This window comes from Manis pentadactyla, chromosome 4 (assembly GCF_030020395.1).
Source record: "Manis pentadactyla isolate mManPen7 chromosome 4, mManPen7.hap1, whole genome shotgun sequence".
Classification (NCBI taxonomy): Eukaryota; Metazoa; Chordata; class Mammalia; order Pholidota; family Manidae; genus Manis; species Manis pentadactyla.
The window spans coordinates 59151020-59177190 of NC_080022.1; the positions used below are offsets into that span (position 1 = coordinate 59151020).

At 34.9% G+C, this 26171-nt stretch overlaps 1 protein-coding gene across 4 annotated transcripts; it reads right to left on the reverse strand.

Annotated features, from left to right (window-relative positions):
- Positions 1 to 282: 282 nt before the first annotated feature.
- Positions 283 to 17896, reverse strand: ZRANB2 (zinc finger RANBP2-type containing 2). 4 transcript variants are annotated; one of them, XR_008997036.1, is made up of 11 exons: positions 17745 to 17896; positions 15211 to 15263; positions 15010 to 15118; positions 13866 to 13948; positions 9134 to 9210; positions 8745 to 8879; positions 7439 to 7608; positions 5868 to 5954; positions 3803 to 3961; positions 1972 to 2142; positions 283 to 618 (listed from the first exon to the last, which is right to left on the reverse strand). XR_008997036.1 is itself a non-coding variant. In XM_036890143.2 (11 exons), the coding sequence occupies exons 1-10, from the start codon at positions 17798 to 17800 to the stop codon at positions 2718 to 2720; spliced, it is 963 nt and encodes a 320-aa protein (XP_036746038.1). In that variant the 5' UTR covers positions 17801 to 17896; the 3' UTR covers positions 1593 to 2142; positions 2678 to 2717. The 4 variants fall into 4 exon arrangements, 2 of the variants coding, with proteins under 2 accessions (XP_036746037.1, XP_036746038.1); XR_005025787.2 differs by adding an exon at positions 2678 to 2747 and having other exon boundaries at positions 283 to 2142; XM_036890143.2 differs by lacking the exon at positions 283 to 618 and adding an exon at positions 2678 to 2751 and having other exon boundaries at positions 1593 to 2142.
- Between the last annotated feature and the right edge of the window lie 8275 nt (positions 17897 to 26171).

The window sequence follows — 26171 nt, forward strand, 5'->3', positions numbered from 1 at the left end:
AATAAGTAATTTAGGAAGCACATTATGTAGTAATATTTTACCATATGAAATAAGGTATATAATATTCTGGCGGGCAGTATTTAACTAATTTGTGTACTGTCCTTTTAAAAAAAAGACAAATATTTTGAGCATACAATGTTATGGTGTTCATGGCTTTATAATGCTTTAAATCAAGGACTCATAAAAATTAGGTGACATTATATGAAAGATAAGTGAATATAAAGAGTTTAAAATGCACAATCAAAACAACAAGACTATAATTAGTTAAAAAAGAACATTAAATCAGAGCTTAAAAATTCTGATTTATTTTTCACAAACGCCACTTGATGCTTGACTCACAGGCTTTATTTACATTTGTCTACAGCATCATTTCCTTATGAAATGAACTAGTACAGCTTAAACCAAATGAAATCATAATCATCTTAATTGTCTGTAAACTACTATTAGCTAATTTATAACCCTTGCATTTGCTTAGTACAGCCAAAGTTTTAAATACAGAAATGACAAGAATAACCAATGGTAACACGTAGAATCTAGAAGATCATCTGGGCAATTTAGAAGGTGGACTTTCAAGAAGTCTGAGGCACAATTATAAGAGAGTAAAAGTTCTTGTGCAACCTATAGTAAACGTAGCAAAGAAAATTAAGACATAAGAAAACAAGGGGAAATTCACTGTAAAAATATCACCAAAATATTTCTACATTAGATATTTTGCTTTCATCTTTGTATCAATTGAAGAGAAAAATCACTTATTTTAAGATAAAAAAGAGATATAATTTTGTTTGGTCTGTCTACTAAATATTACAACATTTTTTTACTTGCAGTAGACAATAATGTTAAGGAAAAAACAAAACAAAAAAAAGTGGGTATTGATCCCCATAACAAAAAGTCCCCAAGCACAATTGTTGATTTCCCTTAATATACTTACCTTGCATTGTCACCGAAGATACTGTTAAGAGAAGCTTTTGTTTTTAAACCAGAAGACAAAATGAAGCTCAAGTGACCAGATTTTAACTTGAGAAATAAAACAGAACTGAGAAGTATTTTAAGCCATAAGTAACTTGAAGTAAATTGAAACACATATTGCTGCTTACGTCATACAGAAACAAGAACTCAGTAAGTGTTCATCTGTTACTCAAAAGAAAGTTTTATGCACTGTGTTTAAACATCTCAAGGCAAATGTTCACTTGAATTTGTAACATCTCTGTTGGTCTTTCACCCAAGCAAAATATACTTTGGAATCTTTCTTCAGTTTTTTTGACTTAGCTTGTCTACCCTATCACAGGTGATAAGTGGATTTTGAAAGGGTATCACACAAAGCTTCTTAAAATATTAAGATAAACATTCTGGTATGTTTTTCTCATCAGACAACCATGGCAGTGATGATGAACTGTTCAATGTTCTCTTGCTCAAAATGATGTGTCATGAAAGGATGAAATGAATAACATTTCTCCTTCAGTTTACAAGATTTTTCTGCATTAAATGTGGTGAAGCAAAAGGTAACACTGGATGAAAGAGAAAATGATTTTAAGGCATCCTTACTTAGCACAGAAAATTTCAAAATAAAGAAATTTCCAGTTGGCTGTTTTACAACTAGTTTAACTCTTCCTGATAATCACTTTGATACAGATTAACATAAACAGGCTGACTCCTTTTCCAGGTTAACATTAACAGTTTGTTTGTAACTACTTCCCAGTCTTGCCTCTAAGCCCAAAATTCAGGCAAGCCTAAGTAATCCTGTTTTTAATTTAACAAGACAGTTCTTATTTGGAAATGAGAAAAACAAAGAGTTCAAATTAGGAAACACCATTTCATGTCATAGCTGAGATGGTTTTAAATGAAGCAAATAGTTGTAAATAATGAATGATAAACAGCATCTATTTTGGATATTATGGCTTAAAATACTATTTACTTTTAATTTCACAGATCAACACAGCTGTATTGTTCTGAAAAGCAATGAAAGGCATGCACCTCTACTAGCAGATTTAGCACTTCTGACCAAGTAAGACACCAACTTCTTAAAAAATATGCTTCATGCACTGTACTGGATTTTTTTTTAAGATGTAAATTTTAATACATTATTTCTCTTTTAAACTTGAACGGGAACCAGAATGGGATGATCCAGAAGATGACCTGTGGTGCCTGTAAGACATAATAGAGAAAGTAGTTACCTAGTAAGCTGGAGCTGGTATTAGCATTCATTTGTAAGACAATGAGAATATAAAAAAACTAAACCTCATTATGCTGGCATACAAACTTCATACATATATAATTAACTAGTGTTTAGATGTTTGATGTGAGCCCAATTAATGACATAACCATTAATTAAAATTCTCTACAGTTTAAAAATATATTCTCATTTCAAGATATAGCCACCTGTCAATTATTTAAAGTAATGAAGGAGAGCCTTGCAAAAATGTATAAAACTAAAGATAATATACAACATAGGCATATAAACTTGGTAATGGAAGTGTGACTAAACCAATCTCTGTGATACACTACAGACAGTGTGGTAAGTCTCCATGTAAAACAGATACAGCAAGGCTTCTGACTGTGCATATGAGAATACATATTCATCAATAATTACATTTTGGAAATCTAGGTCACACAAGATGATTGTAAAATTACTTATAGGGCTATATTCATGCAGCTAATATGAATAAGTCAATATATCAACCTGGGTAAAGTAGTGGTGTTCCGAGGGGTTGGCCCTGGGCTCAGGGTTGTTTAGTGTTTTCACCAATCACCTGGCTTATGGAATAGAGAACATGTTCATTAAGTTTAGATGACAACAAACTAAGGGGATTTTATGTGGCTAAGATAAAAATTTGCAGAAGTGGTAAGAAAGCAACAGAATGAATTTCACTCAAGTATGGAGTAAGCTTTTAACAAAGGAATAAATGCACAGAAACAAGACTAGTTGTGTGTGACCTTAATATCTGAATTTTAAAGTGTGAAGCAAAAACTAATCATTCTGTACAAATAGGAATCATGAGGTAATCCTACTACTGAACCCAGCAATAATGAGACTTTACTTAATCCTTACTTTTATAAGCTGATATGAAGATTTGCAAAGATTAGTACAAAGAAAGCCATTAAAATGACTATATAATTAGACACTGAAAACCAAGAGAAAGTTAATAAAACTGAGTAATTAGACTGTTGCAGAAAAGGCTGATAGTCAACACTTGCACTCTCCAAATTTAAAAAATGTCAATACAGATAAAATAATTTAGTAAAGGTCTTTCTCTTAAAAAAATAAAAAAGGTTCAGACAGCAAGATGAAATGTAGTAGCTCCAAGAACAATTTCCTTACAGATAAAGGGCAAGAAATAATAATTTGCTGTGGAAACGCATTTACATTTAAGTGAGGACAGATTTCCAATGATCTAAAATAGTTATTTTTTTACTAGATGCCCTAGGATCTTATGATTTCTAATATTTAATGTAAAATTAATAGCATAAATTAATACATATAAAAATCAACCTCTAAATTACTTGTACATACAGCTTCTGAATTAAATCTTAAAATAAAGAAATAACTGAGAATTGGCTATAATAATTATACATGAAAAAATTTAAATAAAATGATCAGATAGTGAAAGAGTGGTTTGAGCTACAACTTTCTCAATAACCTCATCAAAGCACATAGAAACAAAGTAATCTGTTTTTAAGTTCAAAGCTGAAAAGTATCATTTAAAGTTGGGACAAAGGTGATATAAAAATCTAATTATTGAGTAGGAAGTTTAATCTACTGAACAGACTTAAGAACACCCATTCTTATTTCTACAGAAACCCAAACCTTTCGGGTGACCGTGATCTTGTTCGTCTTTTTTTGCGATCACCAGATGAAGAAGATCTAGAACGACTTCTCTTTCTGTTTCTCTCAGGAGATGATGATGAACTTGAATAAGATCTTTTTCGTGGGGAAGAAGAGCCCCTGTGGGACCTGGAGCTGGATCTTCATTGATTAAGAAACAAATCAAACATTTTATTAAAAGAAGAAATGAGGCATATTGTTTAGTTAACAGATAGCTCCAAAAATAAACAAGATTATAACTGAAAATTTTATAAGAGGGAATACTTACTGCTTACTCAACAGAAGACTTCTGGTTCAACCAACCATGAAAACAATTCTATTTAAATACAATTTCTGTAATTTCATCTGTTTTTAAAATTCTAAGATACATGCTCATTTATAATTAAAAACCAGCTTATTACGTTTAAGTGGAATTTTTTATTTTAAGACTTTTATTTAAAAGTAAACATAAGTAGCAAACCACTGGGTAACCGTGCATTTGCACAATTTTATGTCTAATAAATACATCCTTCCATCTGGGGAAAAAAGTTCCTGAGGAAAATAAACACAACAATTTCTCGTGGAAGTATGCAACTTATTAGTTAAGTTGCTACAGAAAACGCAGGGATAGGGTAAGGAATGAGAAAACATTAACTATTAAGTTGATAAAAAAAAATTGAAGAAAAAATAAAATTAGTAACTTTAAAACTTATTTTAACAATATTTTTATGAAGGACCACTACTCATGAAATATGAAGTGTTGACATTCACATGTTTTAGGTAGAAGTAAATGTGTAAATGTTTAAAGGCAAATTTTTTTCTTCATTTACATATTTTGGTTGAAGGAATTTAGCTCAAACTTCCCAAAAAATTCACCTTTGGGCTTAAAATAAAATCAGAAAGCCCAAAAGGAGAATTCTTTGGAAAGTTACAAGCAATGATAAAATGTTTGGAAAGGATATGAAGGTTGTTCTGTAAATCTTAATTACAGTGCTTCCAAAGGAACTAGAACTTAAAGATCTTCACCTAAGCAGCACTCAGATAAACAATGGTAATACATAATAGTGACAGTAACCTCATTTGCTCTCTATTTTGTATTTTAATAGAAGTGTATCATTCTTTCTTCAATGTGTTCAAACTGCAGTTACCCTCTAATGCTGCTGATTTGGCTCTAATAAGCTATTAAGTAGTTATTTTACCAAAAGGGCTAAAATTGAACTTCAGTGTGAATTTCCACACAAGTGGAATTTCAGTAATTTTCTTATTCATGTTATATACCTTTAATAGGTCAATATATTAACTTAAAAAGGCAGCACAATTTGACTAAGTTTTGAAAAAAACTTCAAGACAGTAAAGACTAATATCTTATCTGCTTCTCTACAAATTGTTTCTCTCTATAAGTCTGACTAAATGGATCCTGAAGTTGTAATAAGCTATTAAGTAGTTATTCTACTATCCTGAAGACTACACAAGTAACTAATCACACTTATTTCATTTGTGGAATTTAGAGTGTTTGTTCCACACTTACTGTTTTTAACAGTCTATGTAGTATTACAGAGAAATAGCAATGTGTATAAAAACCTCCAGAAACTTTATCTGATAAAAATGGCAAAGTTGTTTCTGTAAATAGCCAAACAATAACCTTCCAAACAATATCTGTTTTGAGACAGGATTACTTTTCTTCCTTTAAAAATGAAGTAAACTTTTTCTTTGCATATCTCTAATTTTATGTGAACTACTACTGCAAACATAATTTTAATGTACTAGAGATTTGGTCATAAGACTTGGCTCCATCTCCCTATTTCATCACATTTAAACTAGTACAAAAACAACAAAGCTTGCATAATGCAAAATAGCCACCTTAATTCAATCATGGGAATGTCTTGGCACACTGCTGGCAATGGAAACATCTCACAGTGAGAAATTAAGCTGAGGCAAGAGCATTAGTTTTCTAATGCTAAAATAAAATTGACAAGTAGAAGCAAAATAAGAGGAAAAAAAGCAACGCCTTCTGCAGCCTTTAAATATTTTCTCTCTCTGCTTTACAGAGAGATGCTACCTCATTCACCTTGATTTCGACCCACGAGATCTCGAACGTTCTCTGGAACTCGAACGAGATCTTGACTGCGAACTGGAAGAACTTCTTGAACGGGACCTGGAACAACATGGAAGGATTTTTTTTTCCAGGACCACTTAAGTGAGCTTTGTGATATGAACATTGGGAGAAAGATATCCATTGGAGTTCATTCTCATATAAAAAAGTACCTATTTGAGAGATTTTAAAAACACAGTATTTTAAGGTAGCTAAATTTTTCATTATTTTAATATTTATGCCAAAACTTAATAGGTAACTTTTAAAAATAATCAACTATCACTTTCCAAATCTAAAATATTCTAAAAATCCCTGAAGACTATACAAATAAAAACTCAGTACTATACTTAACACTGAATGCTTTATGTTTACCAATATTTTAAAGTAAACCAGGACTTACATATCCAGGAATATTGAATGTTGCAGTTTTTATTTAACTTCTCTGAAATATCTCTATTTCCCCTATAAAATCCTTTCTATTTCCTTAGCCTCTAGCTAGCATGAAGCTTTCAGTATGTTGACATTTGTGTTTTTAACTCCTAAGGTTTTGTCTACTGCAAAATTAAAGAATTAAAGAGAAAATACATTAACAGTCCTGTCACTGAATTATGTTACTGAAAAATGACAAAAGGGGAGACATGGTTCTTTGAATTTTCAATGTCACAAATGAAATAAATTTCATTTATTAATCTAATATACATCTTTGTCCCCTAAAACAACTTTCAGAAAAAGATTATTATATTTTCACTTTAAAATTACTCTTTACATTCATTATTTTAAGCTTTCAGGTTTTACAGTATTCAAAACTGTAAAGTACCCAATTAGCTACTATTTTACATCTATATATCTAAGTACATTAAAATTCACTGCCCAAGGTTTCAATGAACTGTGAATAGGTATGTAAGACACTGCTTTTCTCACCTAAAATTTTATTTTTATTGCTGATTACACACAGGGAATATTTATTAGAATTCAATATTACTAACAACAAAATATTCAAGTTCAACAGCTAGCTAAACTGTCTGATATATTCTTGGACATCTCAAAATTCTGAGCATTAAGTCAACATGGCATGACTAAACTTACTTCTTTAGTCAGAGTACCTGTACCAAAGTAAATTGTTAAAACATTACGGTGTAATAAGCAATGATTTTACTAATGCCTGGAAAATTCTTATGCAGACCTTTATTTATCATCAGTGAAAATATATCAATCTCTACTTCACTTAAAATTTCTACATGTAAACTCTCTAGATAATTAAATATCACTGTACGTAATGATTTAACTCAGTTTTCAGTCTATTTTAATAAAAGGCATAGTGCTAAAATGGACTAAGAAGTTTCATTTTAAAATTCTGCATTTCTGAAAATACTGGACAGTGAGCTCATTGCACTAAGATACGAAAAATTATCTTTTAAAAGGTGATTTGAGTGAAATCTCTAAAAGAAAAAGGAAAGCTTATTCAGTCAAGAAAAATGAAATTTATAAATAAAGAAGTTAGATACTGACATTTTGACTGATGTTACCCTTGACCTGTACCCGTTTACCTGGACCTAGACCTTGAACTTGAGGGGGAGGATGAGCGTGATGAAGATCGTGAATGTGAAGACCGAGACTTTGAGCGACTTCGTCTATTAGATTTCTTTTTATTATTTTCTTCTTCTTCACTGGCATCAAGATTATATTTTGACAGATCAGCATCATCTTCATCCTCATCCTAACAAATATTCAGAGTCAATTATTAAGACCTCCAGATATTAATGCTACCTACTGGAAATGATGAATAGTTCTATGTACTTATCTCCATGTATTACTAGTTACCTCAGCAAATTCACTCTCAGTCCTGATTTGACTACTATATTCCTTATCTTCAGCTAAAGAGATAGGACTGTCTTAGACATTTCAAAGAGGTAAACCCAGAGGTTGTACTCATCTTTTTCTATCACAATGTATTACCAAGAATTTTCAATTTTATGCCCTTTAAACTCCTTGAGTTCACATCTCTTAATCTTGAGTTCAGAACTTCCTTCTTTTCTCTAGTATATTACAGTAACCTTTTAGGTGGTCTCCCTAACTTTGGAAATCTTTTCTGCCTCCCCAATATCTAAATATACTGACAGTCATCACTCTGAAATATACAGGTCAGATAAATATACCTCATTCACTTAAAAAATTTTAAAGTTACTCTACACTAATTTGCTTAGTTGCGTATGAGGGGTCAGACCCAAAAGTACCCTTAAAATGGATCTGTAAATTAGACCATCAACTTTACACTCTGGCCCCACAAAACATCACCACACCTGATGTAGTCTCTGTTCCCCTCACCATACTCTCCCTCCTCTGCTCTAGCTACATTAGCGTACATATAATATTTTTTAATGTTGCTGGCTTTTTCTTACTTAAGGAACCTTTATTTGGTGTTCTCTCTGCCTGAAATCATTCTGATCCCAGCTCTTAGAGACAGCTCCTAACATCAATCATTCAAGGCTCAGCTCAAATTTCACATCCTTAGGAATTTCCCATCCAGAGCAACCAAAGAAACTCCTCTACTGATCTGTTATCACAACATGTGTCTCCATAACATCACTTCTATCTAAATCATCTTGTTCATTTATGTCCTCTCCCATCCTAGAATTTAAGTTCCATAAAGGGAAGAAGGGTGGCTGTGTTTAAGTTATTATTGTATCACCAGAGCCAGACTAGTGCTTGGCCAAGTAGAGGCTCAAAACCTTTGTGAGAACAAATGAACACATAGGAAAATTTATCTTCACAATGTACCAAAGGTCATCAACATTCATGTTATGTCACAACTAAAATAAGACAAAGGGTAATTAGGACAAGGAAATAATTTACCTCATCTAATTTATATTTAGAAAGATCTTCATCCTCATCCTCTTCTTCTCCCTCAGATTCTTTATCTTCAACTTCCTTTAAAATAGATCCAGGACCAACTGCCTTCCCTCTGTATTTTTTCTTTTTACGTCCAAACTAGAAAAAAGTTTCATAATATTTCTGTCAGCTGAAAGGCATTAAAATTAATACTTTCTTAAGCAATTATTTTTATGTATTTAAGTTACTATGTATTAAGTCAATTATGATTTCCCACAAAATGGTAAGCTGCTGTAACACTCAAAGAGTACTTCAAAAAATAAGATAGATTTAATATTTTCCTTTGCATTCAAGACATTTTCTAAGATGTTTTTCTAACTTGTATTCAACCTGCACACTGATGTACAGCTTACCTCATCATATTCACCATCAGATTCCTCTCTTTCTATATATTCAACATTTTCTCTCTCATTAAAACCACCACCATATCCTAAAAAAGGGGGACGGACATAAAGTTATTCTATGATAATTCTTTAAAATAACAACATATTAAAATCACCTCCAAGCAACTAGAGAAAGTCTTATCAAGTACTTTTGCCTATCCATCTAATAAATTACTAGTGTTTAAATAAGCATATTAAATATCATTACAGCTAAGTCTCAAAATGAGCTGGAAAAGTCCTGTGGCTGTACTTAACAGTACTTCTCTATTTCAAAATGTCCTGTGTAACTTAGGTAATGCATGAAATTCATGAGTGGAAAACATCTCCTCAAGTCCCTGCTATAACCACATTTTAAAAGGACTTTTCCTATGCAGTGTATCACAATTATTCTGGGAGTGAGCTTCATAAGAATCAAGAGCAAAATGTCAGTTTAACAATTGCAGATAGGCTGAAATCCACTGACATATTGAAAATTTGCTAGGCTAAAATGCAGATGGAGCTTGGAAAATTCCTAACTACACAGAAACATAATGATATGATAAAGTACATCCATAATGGTTTTAATGCTACTCCTTTTAATACATAGTTAAGTCACTTAGGTTCTCTGAAATACCCAGTAAGCTTTTAAATTGAAAGTAGTCTACTGAAAAGTAATCAAGATCAGTAAACCATAATTCTTTCATATTATAACTAACATCTACAATTAGACTGTCAAGCTTTTGACAAAGGCTTAACCGAAATTGGAATAAGAAAGTGAGTTAGTTTTAGACAAAGTGAGATGAGATTTTGAATAAAATTCCCACTGAAAAATAGTAGAGAAATATGTGGTCAAGAGTAATACAACCTATCTCACATATTCTAGAACAAGAGCAGTAGATAATGGCAGTGATTCCAGGATTTAAGGATTTCATGAATAAGCAAAATGTTAAAAAAATTTATAAACAACATTTTAAAAGTTAGTATTTCTGACTAAATGTATCAGCCAGGCATTTAAAATGTCATCATCTACAGAACCATCATTTCATAGCACAGCCACAAATAAAAAGCATGTCACTGTCCCAACAAATCAGCAAAATAATGTAATATAATAAATTTAACTTAAAAAAACCCACATTAATACAATAATATAACATCATTTATTTTCATTATACTCTATACCTATGAAAACTTCAATGTATTAATTAGTGTTTATCCCTTGGAATACTTGCATATGATCCCTTTCCTCCTCCTCCTACCTTGTTTCAGAGACAATATGGACTCCAAATGTAATAGGTAAGAATTTTCTTTTATCTGCATATGACAAGTAAGTGAAAAGTGTACTAAATCCAGTAATAACTTTCTCTTAGTAAAATTTGGCTCTAGTTTTTCAGAGTATCAAATATAAAATGACAGAAACAATTAGAACTGGGTATATGTTCACCTCGAGATTAACTCATATTCAATACTAATTCTGGATTACAAACTCTGTAGAATGTTACAATTCAACAATATGGAGTTTTAACTGATATATTTAATAATATCAGCATGTCCTCATATTAAGATAAGAGTAGTTTGATAAACAACTTTTAAGTTTGATAAACAACTTCAAAGTACCTAGAAGTAGGTGAAAAGAAAAATCCACGGAATCCAGATGAAAAATAATTCACATGAAGAAAAAACAAAGCAAACTGAAGAAATAACAATACAGCTGTACGATTGTCTTTAGGCCAGCAGCACAAAGATATGCCTAATAAACTAAATTGTTTATATGTGGAAATATGTGAAAATATTAGAAAAAACCTATTTGAAATTGGCACCTAGACTTTCAGTGGAACTGTTTTTTTACATTTAGTAATCTACAACTGAAAGATGATATCGTTCTCCATAGAGAACTAATTCTAAAAAATAAATTATGCCAAGATTTAGAAGTCAACAACAAACTCGTACAGGTAATTCTGCATATCTAAGTAAAATTACTTTAAAATGAATTATCACAACAAATACAGAGCTATTCCCATGTTCTCTCATACAGGCCACAAAAGAAATTAAATACGTTCACAACACAGAGATTACTAAAGTACGTTGTGTGAACCCATACAACAAATTCATCTCATGAACATTTTCCCAGAAGGAAATACACAGGAAATACAGTAATTAAGAACAAAATGTAAAAATGTGAGCAAAGGCCAGTAAAGAATCAAACACAGGTTTAAAACAGACCTGAATTAGGGTGGTGACAATGGAAATGAAGAGAGAAAAGGGGAAAAATATAACATATGCTTCAGATGAAGAGTTAAGATACTAACCTGATAATTTTGTGATTGTACATTTTGTACAATTCAACTTCTGACAACTTATCCCAAGGAAAAAATTCAAAAGAATAAAAATCACGATATATTAAGGTTGTTCCTACTTCAGTTATCCTTAATGGTTCAAAAAAAGAAGAACTCAAAATAGAAATAACCCTGTAATCCAAGCTAATTACTATACAATCATTTGATGGGATAATGCAGAAGTCAGCAACCTTCCAGAAGTTTTCTTTTATTCACAGCTTGTCCCATGCATAGGAAGTGCTACCCTGAACTCTGCACTTCCTTATTACAAGAGTGAAGAGACAATGAACAACAATGTAAGTTAATTCACACCAACTGTGATCAGCAAAGACAATTACTTAAGAGTCAGATAAATAGCAAAGGGTTAAGATACCAGGATGACAGAAAAAAGATAAATAAAGCAAAGTGAGAAGGAATCAAACTTCGATGATTTCAGTTGTTACACCACAGCCCTTATGACAGTGAAACTTTAGAGGAGTCAGTCACAAAATAGGTCAAAGAGAATGTGAATGGGTAAAGAGGCTTTTATGGATTACAATTTTCAAAACTTAAAATTTTTGGACTTTACCTTAAAAGCAATCAAAGTAGATTTAAGCAAATGGAGTGTTTAACTTGAAAAACAAAACAAAAAACTACTGGCTACAAATGGGTAGGAAGGAAATGTGTACAGACACCAACTAGAGGGCTATTTTATTCAAAGAAGACATAGCGTTATCTCTGTCTAGTTTAGAGATGGGAAGGACTTCTTTTGGGGGTAGAGGGAAAATGAAAAAGAAATTACTAAGAAGGACATCTAGGTTTCTGGCTTATGTAACAAGCATATGGTGGGTGGTATTAATTGTAAGAGATCACTGAAGAGAGTCAGGTCCTGGAGAGAATCATGAATTCAGTTTTGGTATAATGAGTTTGACATTTACATGGTGGCGATACTGAATAGGCAGCTGGATATATGGGTCAAAGAAGTCTGAACTGAAGACATACATTTGGGCATGGTTAAACTTAGAAGAAAAAGCCTAGAAAACATAGAACAAAGAAACCTTAGGGATTGCCTCTTAAAGCATCCCAACATTCTGTGGACAGGCAGAAGGTAGATGAAGATTAAACTAAAAAGGAAACAATAAACAACCAGAGGTGTGAAGGAGGAAAATGCTGAAAAAATTAAATTTAAAAAAAAAGGAGACTCTCACTAAAAGTCCTTAATTTACCTTATCAATACAGGAGAATTGCTTCCTGAGAAAAGAGGAAGAGTGAGGCGGGTGTGAGGGTTGGAAAAGCCAAAATATGTAGGACATTAGGTTATAGGTTATAATGTTCTCACATGTGAGACTATAAAGAAAAAAAAAAATTAAAATAAAAAAGGAAGCAGAAGGATAAAACTAGAATTTTTGTTGTAGTCTGGAAGAGCTGTTCCAAAATGCCAGTGTACATTTAGTGGGGTCTCTTATCCCCAGGAATCAAACACACAGTGGAAGTGAAGTGGTTTAAAGTCAGGAAGGAAAAGAAGACAGGGAATAGTTTACTAAGCCTAGGTCTGACCACGTGGCTATATATAAAAGGAAGACTTTGATTATATGATTTATGAGTCACTGAATGAGAAAATTGGGCTTGAAGTATACTGGTAATGTGGTTGGGCTGATTGCTGATGATGAGAAAACTGTATTTTATTAGGTAAACATTTTCACCTCACAAATGACAACACACAGAGACAATCGTACGCTATAATTTAGGCTAGAGGTTACCAAACACCATCTGAATCACCTGCAAATATTTGGGAACCAATCCCAAAAAGTTTCAATAGCTCTGGTTTTGGAATCTGTATTTTTAAGGTTTCTCAAATGATTTCTAAGTTTGAGAATTATTGCCTAAGTTTAGACGACTGCTTAAGAGGTGTGTTTGCCTCTTTTTTTGGTCATACTAGAGTATCAAATGAATAAAAAAATGGTTATTACTCTGTCATTAACAACAACAAATATCTAAATCATTGGGGAGAATGTGAGAATAAGCACTTCTGGAAGTACTCTAATGTCATTATTAATTAGGATAGGGCTCCCTAATGCTGTACTTTATAAATTTGAAATTATGAAATGGAAGATGACTTTGTGTATGAAGGTGGGGGAAAAAATCAAGGTTAACAAAAGTAAATGCAGAATAGATTGAATCCTCAATTCAATCTCAAAACAAAAAAAAAAATTAAAATAAAAAAGGAAGCAGAAGGATAAAACTGGCATTTTGGAAGAGCCCTTCCAACTGGCATTTTGGAAGAGCCCTTCCAGACTACAACAAAAATTCTAGTTTTATCCTTCTGCTTCCTTTTTTATTTTAAGATGATACAAATTATCAATTCAATTTTAAGTTCGTTTCGTATCACTTAGAGTATGTTTGTATCTTACCTGTTCTTTCTTCTAACTTAGCATACTTTGGAGTATTACACATGTTACACTCTGATCTTCTGGCCCAATTCACATTACTGCAACTTTAGAAGTGAAAAATATCAAATTAGTGGACTGTAATACAAGAAAAAAAGTTAAATTTTTGTAAACATTTTACATAGAATTTTAAAATAAAAACAAGGAAATCACTATTACAGAGAAGTGCTTACTAAGAATACTGCAAACAAAGAAAATGTACCAGTGTACATTTTTTGAAGAAAGACAAACTCAACTATTTAAGGAAAAGCAAAAGCTACACAGTATATGGAGTGTGCCTTTTTCATTTTATGAGAAATAAATGACAAGTTATATCTCATAGTTTCTGATGAGTTAGCGCAAAAAAATACAACATAAAATTAAAGGTTCATTAATTTCTAGTCTCTGAATTAACCTCAAAAAACAGTAAGGTTATACCCTACAAATAATGTTATTATTTATTTTTTTGGAGGAATCAGTTTAAGTACAAATCCCATAGCATACCAAATCCAGTGACTTACTCTGTTGCTGGAAAAATCTCTAAAACTAACATCAGAAATTTCGGTAAGACCCTCTTTCATATGTGTATTAGATATGCACATTACTTTATTTAAGTAATAGAAAATTAGATTTTCTATTAGGTAATAGAAAAGATGGAAGTTGGAAGTCTACAGAACTTGAAAATCATACATATTAAGAAACCAACCTAAAGAGAAATAATTATTTATGGCACACAACTTATGATTCTAAAAATTACTCTGTAAACAGGCAAAATGAATTTTGTAGTATTTCACATTAATGATGGCAGCTAAAAGTTTCTGAAATTTTTTTCAATTATAGAAAGTAATAGGCTTTAGTATTTTTAAATACCCCTCCCTCCCCTTTTGGGATGAGCTCATCTTAAGCATTTGTCTACTGGTAGACAAAAGCCAACCCCATTAACAACTAATATTACTTTTAAAAAATAGACCTTAGAAGGTCCTTATACATCAGGTACAGACTATATAGCAATCAACAGACCTTTGATATAAAAGGTTTCTTTGGTTTGTAAATGTGACTTACAGGACTTGGTAATAGTAACAAGTAGCGGCTAGATACATTATTATGAAGGAAAATCTGAAACACGTACGTTTTGCACTGCCAGTCATTAGCACTAAATAGGCCTCGGCTTTTTTCCGCAAGTGTCTTTCCTATTTCAGTGCCCCCAGCTTTCATCATTTTAGCCTCTGTTGTTTTCTCTGAAAACAGAAAAATAATACAACATGAATCTGGGGAAAGAAAGAAATGATCTGTATGTTCAATCTTAATAGAAGCTTCCTTAAATGCTTACCCCGGCCACATCTATTACAGCTGGTTCTTCTAGCAAAGTTTACATTCCCACATCTGAAAATAAAGTAAAAAATACTTACACAGATATCTTTTAAATCTTTATAGTTTTAAATATTCTACACACACAATTTTTAATGTGTCCTCACTATATACCTGGATCCAGAACTTCCACTGCAACTTCTACAAAACAGATAAAAAGCAAATTACCTCACAACTTGGTTGGAAAAATACACAATTTGAAATCACAAGTCTAGAATAAGAAACTCCAATCATTCATTCACTTATTAGCTATGTAATCCTGGTAAAATCATTTAGGATCTCTGTGCCGCAGTGTCCTCCTACTAGCACATACTGTTAATAATAGTGTAATCACCTTGCAAAGCTGAAAGTGAGATTTTACTCTAATAATTACTGATAAGGCACTGGGGAGTTAAAAAAAATTAACGACTTCAAAGTAACTCCCAGTATAGAAAAAAATATGTACAAAAATGTGTTATGTGTAGGAAATACAGAATTCTAAGAGTAGACTAATGGGGAGAAAAATAATTAAGTCAGATGGCTTCATGGATCTTGATAAAACATTTTTACAAGTAGGCAGTGGGATGGTAAAGAAAGAAGACAGGTCGTACTGACTAAAAGTATAACTAGGCTCAATAATTATAAGGAAATTGACTTTTTGCAGGTATTTATCAAACCTGTGAAACCTGGTTGAAACAAGATAACCAACCACAACCAATAACCCCAATATACAAGTAACACAGTATCACTTTATGCTTATATTCAGCAAACTTAATTAAAAACGAAAAAATTACCAGGTTCCCTAACATGGTTTTAATAGTGCCTCTGCATATTAGTCAAGTATATAAAATGACATGTAAAACTTAAATTTTAAAAAGCTGATTGCTTTTCTTCCATTAAGAAGTATGGACGGGACACTAAAATGAAGTACTGCAAATAATTTTTAGGTTGTTTTCCCCATAAATAATAACCTTTATGACCCAAATAAGCACTGAAAATACATTATTATGAAAATGTTTTTCTGGACTTACACACATTGCAGAAATAATACTCTACTCATATATTTGCAATTGAGGTGTAATGCACTCTTAGAGACCTTCTTCAAATATATGGGTGTGCTGTCGTTAATGACACAGTCAAAGCACATTACTCTACAAGTGACCAGCAACATAAAAGTCTGAAGTTGTTGTTCTATTCCTTTTGAATGTTTTCAATAGGGTCTTACCACTCAGTGAAATGCTATCCATAGCTCTGACTAGTTCTCTTCAATGCTACTAGATTCACTTGATGTGTCAGGTCATCTTAAGCTTTACGTAATTAAGAGTCATCACTTTATGATGTTTAAAACCCCAGTATTTCACTTAAAACTGCCTAAAACGTGGGTAAAAGGCAGATACTGGAGAAATATGGACTTAGTCTCCTTTAATGACATTAGATGATTTAACTTTCTAAAATCACGATTTGCTACATTTCATTGCTCTACACACACTATGCTATTTCATGTAGTCATTATAAGGGAGCTAATGTATCCCAGTTTCTGTTTCTTAGCAAAGTTACAGTTACATGGTCTATGATCAATAGGACTGGAATTAAATCCAAGTTTATTTTCTTCAATGTTTTTCCTCTTTACTACCGTGAACTCTCTATTTGTGGCTAGCTTAGGGATAAGAAATCAAAGGTTTTTATTTAAACATGGGTTGTACATACAATTTTTGTGGCAATTACTTTCCATAGTAATCTCCCGGTATTTCCAAATAGATCCACCTATTTGAGCACCCTTCACTAAAAGCTCACAATTTAATAGAGCACACTGGTGTCGGCAACGTCAAAAAGCACAGCTACTAAAGCACGTGCTTCACTGCTGTAGGCATCTCCAGGACTGCGCAAGAACACAGGCCTCTCGCCTTTGGCTCTAACGAGGCGAAAGGCTAATTCAGTTCTTATAAGGAAATTAAAGGTCAGTAAAGACAAAAAGTCATAATTTCCAAAACCCAAGAAGGGTTGTAGTGTTGGGGGGGAGGGGCAGTATAAACAAACAGAGAAAAGTCCGAATTAAAACAAAAAGCAACCAAAAAAAAACCCGGTAACTATGAGAAGCAAAAGGTTGAGTTCAAGGCAACAACGATAGAACAAGAGTCAAGTTCTGCAGGGAGAAAGTCACGTGGGGGAGATCCAATACCAAGCTGGCCTTGATTAAAGAGATTGTCTTATCGCTGAAACCTGGCTGAGGCGGGGATGGGGTGTGGGGGCAAACGGCAGGCCATCTCGCTCCCCAAAAAGAAGTGGTGTCTGGGATAAATGTATCGAGGAAACTCTGGAGGCATACTCAAAACAAAGGCTCCCCAAACACCTCATCGTGGCGAGACTGGAAACCTTCTAGCCCGGGGGCCAGCGGTTCGCCGCCTCAACCCGGCTGAAGGCACGGGAGGAGATCGTAAAAACGAAAAACACTGAATCGACCTCAGAAAACCTCCTTCGATAAGTCCCGCTTCAATTCGGGACCCTTCCCGAACTCACTTTTTGTCAGGGCAAATCCAGTCACCGTCACTGACTCGGAAATTCTTGGTCGACATCTTAGGCGCTGCCACTACAGCCACCCGCAGCTACGTCTTCACAGGAGGAAGCGGGCCGGGGACTTTCGGCACTCTGAGGCTGTCCCCACGCCGCCTGACGCCTACTAACCACCGCCACACAGTTTAATAATGAGGACGCTTGACCGGAATTGAGTTTGAACGTTGTTACGCATAGTAAGATGCCTTGCGATTTTTTTTCTGGACAAAAGAGTTATAATGCAAATCTATTTCTGGAGCTACAATTACAGGCATCGTAGGGACAGCCCAGGCTGGAGGCCTTCGTGGCACTAGAAACCTCGGAGAGCCCCCTACAGGCGGGAGGTCCCCGAAAGGAAAGTACTTCCGCTCAGAAGGGCGGAGCTAGGGAGACGACACGGAAATGACGGTTCCGTTTGGACCCTGGAATGGCGGGTTTCTTAATCAGCTCGCGGAGGGTGAGGCCGAGCGGGCTGTCCAAGTCTTTAGGAAAGTTCATAAAAGACTGAGAACTCTGTTCTTTTCTTATGAGCGCGGAATGATGTTTAGAAACATTGTGTTTTGGTACATAAGTAGATAAAAGAGATAAGCAATGTATACATGAGCATTAATCCGGAATTTTAGAACTAAGATTATTGCCAATGTTGGTAAAATTACCTGTGTGTTTTCCGATCCTATGTCCGTGCTTTTCTACCATTTTCCGTAATGCTCTCCTATATTTTGGCTTATTCCTTTGCTTTTAAAAAATACACTTTACGTACATGTATGTTTAATTCGATAGACTTGAATTACAAAAGTAGTTTGTTATGTAATCATCTGCAATTTCTTTTTTTCACTCAACAAAATGCTTCTAAATTCATCCTAGATTAGTGTTTATTTCCATGTAGCTATAGTTCCTTAATTTTACTGCTGTATACTGTGACACCTTACTCTGTCTGATAGTTTATTCTTTCTGTTTCCCAGGTTTTGTCCTTATAAACAACGCTGGTATGAATATTATGCAAGGATTGGAACACAAAAATGCAAGAATTTTTCTAAAGTGCAGTATATACCTGGAGAACATTTTGAACTACTTTCCACTTAAATAACTGCTTTAAAGTCTTTGATCATTGTAACATCTTAGGTATTTAGAGGTTTGCAGCTGTTGATTTTTTTTTCTTGAGAAATTATTATATTTTTCTAGTTGTTTGTATATTGGTAACTGTAGTGTTTTTTTTCTTGGACATTTTGAATGTTATGTTACATACACTCTGGGTACTGTCAAAAGCCTTTAAGGAATGTTGATTTGTTTTGTTTTGTTTTAGGAGTCAGTTCAGTTTGGTTACAATCATAAATTCAGTCTCACGTCCTGTGGATGCTGTTCCATATCAGTTCCCATTTTTCAAAGGCTGATTTGAGTAACGCTGATTTGAGTCTGTCCTATACTATACATAGGACACTCAGGGATTTGGGGACTTGACCAGTAGTAGTTTAAATTGTAATTAAGTACACTTATCTTTTGCTAGGCACCTTTGTGTCTGTCCTGCAGATGGTCAATTCAGGTGTGAGCACAGAACTTAAGTGGTGTCATAGAACTAGGGAGTCCCCTTCTTCAGCTCCCCTTTTTGATATTCCTCTCATCCTTTTGCAAGGCACTCTTGCCAGAAATACAATGCTTCTCTTGGAGTTTTAGCTGCTTGCCATAGCTGCAGCTTCTGACTAGGGCTGACCCTGGGGCAAAGAGGTGAGAAAAAAGAGAAAAAACAGTGGATTCCCTCCATACTCTCTAGACCACAGAGGCCCCCCACAGTTACCTTGTCTAGAAAGATAGATTTTTCTCTTGGTGATGTCACTGTCCAAGCATAGGCCCCAATTCTCAGGTCAAAGTTCAGAGGGAAAAAAGGCCCTGTATTCCTCCAATCTTTGGCTCAAAGGAAACGCTTTTCCCCATTCATGTGTTTGAAAATATGGATTTCTCTTAGTTTTTGCTGCCTATGCTGCCACCACACCTTTACTGGGTGCCAGTCCTCAGGTCAAATCTGTAAGAGGAAACAGGAAAAAACACAGCATTTCTCCAAGTTTCAATTCTTCTCCCCTATCTGCCTGTTCTTATTTACTTTTGAGAGTCCTCAGGTAGTTAGTTGCCTGTTATGTTTTTGTCCTGAGCTTTTAGTTATAATCAGTAGGGAAGACAGGCTGTAGTGGTCTTAATTCATCTTGGCTGGCACTGCAAGTCAAGGGAGCACAAATTACCACTACACATCCACCAAAATGATTAAAATGGAAAATTCGGACAATACCACGTGTTGGGGGGGGTAGAGAACTAGAATTCTTATGCATTGTTAGTGGAAGTGTTAGTTGATAAATCTACTTTGGAAAATGTTTATCAGAATCTATTAAATCTGAATATATGAATAGCCTATCACCCTGAAATTCCACTCTGACATATATTCCCAACAGAAGTGCACATATGTTCACCAAAGATGTGTATAACAGTGTTCATCACAGCACTATTCATTACTTCACTATTCATCTAGCCCCAGACAAGAAGTTTCCAATTGCACTTGAATGGTAGACTAGATAAATTGTCATGTATTCACACAGTGGAATACTATCTGTAGCAATGAGAATAAACAGCCACATTGAACAGTATGGATGTCACTCACAAATATTATATGGAATTGAAAAAGCTGGACATAAACTAGCACAGGTTGTATGATTCCATTTACATGAAGTTCAAAAGCAGCAAATCTAGGATAACCCTTACCCTAGGGAATGGGGAGGTGATAGTGACTGGAAGGAGATGTGAGGGGCCTTTTTGGGTCCTGGTTATATTCTTTGTCATGATCTGGGTTCTGGTTACACAGGCATCTTCACTTTATAAAAATTCATAGAGCTGTGCACTTTAGATTTGGGCATGTTTTAAACTCAATAAGACATTTAAAAAGTACTTAAATTTACCTGTTTCACCATATGCCACCTATCCCCTCATTTAGTAGATGCTTGCTAAATATACCAACTTCAGAGGTCAAGGATGTGATCTCAGACCACCTTGTGACCTTCTGGCCCTAATAGTGATTGAGATTTCTAACAGTTGGCATGTTAAGTCTGCCATAACTCTAATTAAGTTGTATTACAAGACAATTAACAAAAGATCCATTATGAGTTCAGTTAATGAAGGGTTTAAGGTGGCAAAGATTCAGTCTCTTAAGGTTTACATTTCCAGACTCAAGGAAAATCTTAAAGTACAGATAAATCAAGCAGATTCTGTTCTTGCATGTTCAGACATAAAACAGTCTTCATTCAAAAGCAATGAAAAATAGCTTTTTATAAAATTCCAAGTCTTAAGTTCACCGCATGAAGTCATAATTGAGATATGTTATAATAACTTTCTTAGTTGACTGGATTTTTTTCTCTTAATTTTATGGTACATAAATCTTTGTGTTATCAGATATGTGGAATTACAGTTTATAACAAGATACCATAAAACATTTGGACTTGAAATAAATAGGTCTTAAACAGAACAAGGAATTTTAATAAATAAATTAATGAAATAGTGAACTTAATACTCATACTTAAGTAACTCCCTTATTTTAATCTGGAAACTTGTGGAAGGTGAAATTTATTTATTAGGTCACTAGGACAGCAATGACTTTGCAGAGTTGTGGAGCTTGTGAAGCTGTGACTGAATTTTAGTGCAGGATGGAGGGGGAGGTCGCTATAGTTTTCAAAAAGGCACTTAGAATTAGGAAATGGTGTAATAAAACATTATTTGGAGTTGAGTTTGGAAAACTAGCATAGAGTTGATTAGATCAGTCATCTAAAAGTGCAATTAACTCACTCTAATATCTGTTTGTATTTGGAATGTCAAGGTGAACAGGAATCTCCTAAACCATCCATATTTGTGAGGGAATTCTTTTGTATGTAATAATAGCTACTATTTATTAATCACTGTATATTTGGTAGTGTACTAAGACTTTACATTCATTTTCACATTTAGCCTCCCAGCAATCTTTAGGAAAGATATTACTAGCTTGTTTACAGATGAGAACTCAAAGCTTAGAAAGTGTAAGTGTAAGTGAAATTGATAATTAAGGAACCTTGTGAAACACTAAAGTATAGCATATGGGGACTCCAAAGTCAGATTTCTTAGGTTTCAAATCCTAGCTTTACTACTTACTTGTTAACTATATGAATGTAGGCAAGTTTCTTAATCTGTATTTTGTCTCTTCACCTGGAAAATAGAGGTGATGGTAATAGTATCTGTATTTGAGAATTGTCAGAAGTGAGACAACTTTAGGACCTTGATAAACAACTCAATAAATAATTATTTAAATAAAAAATTATTCAATTAAAGGTTCACAGGTAATGGATGCTAGAGCTAGTGAATAACATGTAGTTAATGTACCAAAAATTAACCAACTGTAGTGAGTAAAACTTTTCTGGGAGAATCATGTCAACAAAAAGGATTTACAGTAAGTCTAGGATAACTGAACAAAATATAAAAATATACCTGGCAATGACCAGAAGAGAATGCTATTTGAGTTCAAGGACTACAACTAATTTTTCAAAGAGAAATATTCCAAGAATAGAGAAGGAATTTCAACTGTCCTAACTTGAAAGAAAAATCCCTCAAGACTACCCATTTTCTTTCTTCTAATTATATGTTCACCAGACAAACCCCTGATTGGTCATTTTCTCTCCTGAGTACATTAATCTACCATGGTAAAATACCTTGAGTGAATTTTCCATACAAGTTATTCTTTCTAGATTTAATTCTATTTATAGATTGATAAATTGGCATTCTGAAGCGCCTGTCAGTTTCTCTGGGTCTTCCTAACATATTGATCCTCAAGAGGTTAATAAACTCTGGTAGAAATGATGAAGTTGAGTTTCTGAACCTACAAAGTGAATAATCTGGCTTTGGATATTGTATTACAGCTCTCTATGCATGCAAGTAACACAAATCAGAATAAAATGGCTTAACAGAAAAGGGAAGCGAGTTAATATAAAAGAGAAGGTTTTGATGCAATAGGAGGGCAAGAGTGTAGTGCAGATTCAGGAAACCAAAAGAAGCCATTCGTATCCAAGCAGGATGCTTTCTCAGTTGCTTGCTGCCTCCCTGCAGACAGACACATTCTTTTTCTGCAGACCAGCATTCCCTGCTGCTTACTTTACAGAACTGCCCTTAGGCCTGAGCAAGTTCTCAACACAATCCTGCACCTCAGAAGGGTCCACACTTTAGAAAACTTCCCTTGAAATATTCTAAGTCCTCTCAGTGCCCTGTTCTGTGGAGGTCCTGGCAATGGAAACCCTGACATTGCTGTCATTTGCCAGTGGTGGTAATACCGGGGTTCTTGTTTACAGTGTTGAAGAATGAACTTCGCGAGCACTCACAGTAGGCAAGCAAGCAAGAGGCTTTTTATTGTTAGAAGTGAAGATACTGAATTCCAAGGCATATACTGGGAGGGGCAAAACTGCTGGTAATGGGCTCAGGTCTAGGGATTTTATGCCTGTTGAATGACTAGGGAGAGAAGCTGTTTTCCATAGGTTCCCTTGAGAATACCAGCTATATTTTAGCCAATCATACTAAAGGTCATTTGTATTTTTAACTAGTATGCCTTGGCCAAGCTACACGAGCTGAGAACTACATCACTTATAGTCAGTAAAATGGTTCTTTATCAGGGAGGCTCATGGGAACCTTCTTATACATTGTTGCATTGTTTCAGCAACAAGTCTCCTGTTCGCCACATTCCTAAGGTCCTTAGTAAGCATCTCTTTTGTCCTTTACAGGGCCCTTATCTTGCTCTTCTGGATAGGGGCTGTTCCCTGTTCCTTCCCTGTCTCACTGGGACTGGCCAGGTGGACAGGCCATTCTGGCTGATAGACCCTAAACCTGGACCAGGACCTTATTGGCCTTGGTCTCTGTTTGTCCCTTTCAGGGCCCTCTCAACAATAGCTCCCCTACCCACTGTGCTTGGGGTCCACCCCAGGGGCCTCTGGAATTCTGAATGTACACCTATGGGTAGCTTCTGACTCAATGGTGGTATTGTTTCCTGACAAGCTGAAGCTCCCCCTAACCAGGATAGTATTTCTTTCACGAGGCTGCATCAAGTTTTGGGCACGAGCACAGTGTTGATTTGCTGATTTAGAGGTGATTTTCACAAACACTGACATAAGACAAGTTCTGGCCTTTGGTTAGCTGTTGCTCTCCTTGGGCTGGAGCCACCTGTTGTGTGCTGGTGCATGGGCTCTCTCCTGTCCTTGTTCAGACTCAGAAGACTCCTGGTGGAGATAAGCCCAGGAAGGCATGGGGACAGCAGTAGTCCCTTATCCTGGGATCCCTGCTACCAGCCTGCTGCTGATGCCCAGGGAAGTCACACCAACCTTTTACAAGCTATGCATTACATGTCAGGTAGTCCTGGTTGTGGGCATGCTTGTCCCCTTCCAGGGCTTTCTAGTCTGTAGTGCTGCAAAGCCAATGGGCCCTTCCTATCAAAGCTGTTTCTTTTCTTTTTTTGTTGAAGTATAATTGACGTACAATATTATATTAGTTTCAGAGTACAACATAGTAGATTTGATAGTTATTTACATTATAAAATGATCACCACAATAAGTCTAGTTATCATCTATCACCATACAAAGTTTTTACAATATTACTATATTCGCTATATTGTACATTACATCCCTGTCTTATTTGTGACTAGAAAATTGTACCTCCCAATCAGGTTTACTTACTTCATCCACCCTATACGACCCTCCCCCTTATAACCATCAATTTGTTCTCTGCATAGATGAGTCTGTTTCTGTTTTGTTTTTGTTTGTTTTGCTTTCAAAGTATTTTCTTGCCTTTAATAAATGTGGTGACATCCTGCTCTGTTGGATTGGTCTTAAGCCCTGTGGCACATGTGATGGATATGGTTTGCTTGAATGGAACTGCTCTTCTTACTCTTCCAGGGCCCCTCACCTTTCCTCACTACTAGTAACTGGTGTGTGAAAGACAGGGCTGAGGTCACTATTAAAAGGATTACCTTCTAGCAATGCAATGATTAAGTCATGGACAGTTCAACTAAAGACATGATTAGAAGATTTGTTGTTCTACATTAATGCCTTCAATTCTATAAATAAATGGTATAAAATTCTAAATGATAAATTTAACACGACCAGAAAACAGGACAATTATTTACACTTTCCTATATTCTCTGGGTAAGATTTGTGTTTGTGGTCATAATCAACAAACACATTAACAACATTTGTGAGTCATTGGAAGCCAGTATTCACAGGCAACACAATGGATGTTGCCATGAGATGAGTAATGATATAATCAGCATTGAATGAATGGCATTAGAGAACGGCAGAGGCAAGAATATCTATATTGCTTAAATTTAAAAAGGTTCCAAAGAGCCATAACATTGTGAATAGTAATAATTTTGCTACCTTTTTCTTTCACTGGGATATGTGAAATTAGCCAGGAATGGGATCTTTGACAATAAATAACACAAAGAAGTGGATCCTGGAAACTAGGAAAATTTTTCGTGTGCACTGATTGGACAATAAATATCCATGTAAGTACCTTTTTCTTGCCCTAAATAAATATCAATAAATCACTGTACCTCACATGGGCCCTTTACTTTTTAAATTGTTTCTATACTCCAAATGTTTTATAATCAAATAATCAAATCAAACCATGCTATAGATAACTTCCATCCTGCCCACCCCCAAGTATTTCCCCAGGTCTCCCTGTATACCTAGAGACAGCCGCGGACAGGCAGAAGATAAAGCATCTATGTTTAAATATATCTTCAATTCAAGAGATTCCCAAATGGAATCTCTTAGCCCCAACTTCAGAGTTCCAGACAAAGGCTGCGATTGCTAGATGGAGTTAGATCCAATCCCCGTTACAGGTGACCATGGGCATGGTGTAATGACCAACCCTGACTGCTAGGAGGCACCTCCCTGGGAAAAGGGTAGCGCACAGAGAAAGGAAAAAGTAATCGGTTCTTGTATTAGTTTTCCATTGCTGTGTGACAAATTGTCACAAACTTAGCAGATTAAAGCAATATATTCTATTATCTGAGTTTCTGTGAGTCAGGAGTCTGAGCATGGCTTATTCTCTGCTTAGGGTCTCATCAAATAATAAGGTATAGGCTGGAACAGTTTCATCTGAGGCTTAGGGTTATCTTTCAGGCTCATTTAGGTTGTTGATAGAATTCAGTTCCTTGCAGCTGGTAGACCAAGGTACCCACTTTCTTGCCAGATGTCGGCCAGGGCTTCCTCTTACATCCTAGAGGTTGACTTCACATCCTGATAACATGGCCCTCCTCCAGCATGGCGTTTTTTCCTCCAAAGCCTGTGGGACAAGTTTTCCACAATCTGCTCTTGCTGCTGCTGTCATTACTATAGCCACTGCCACACA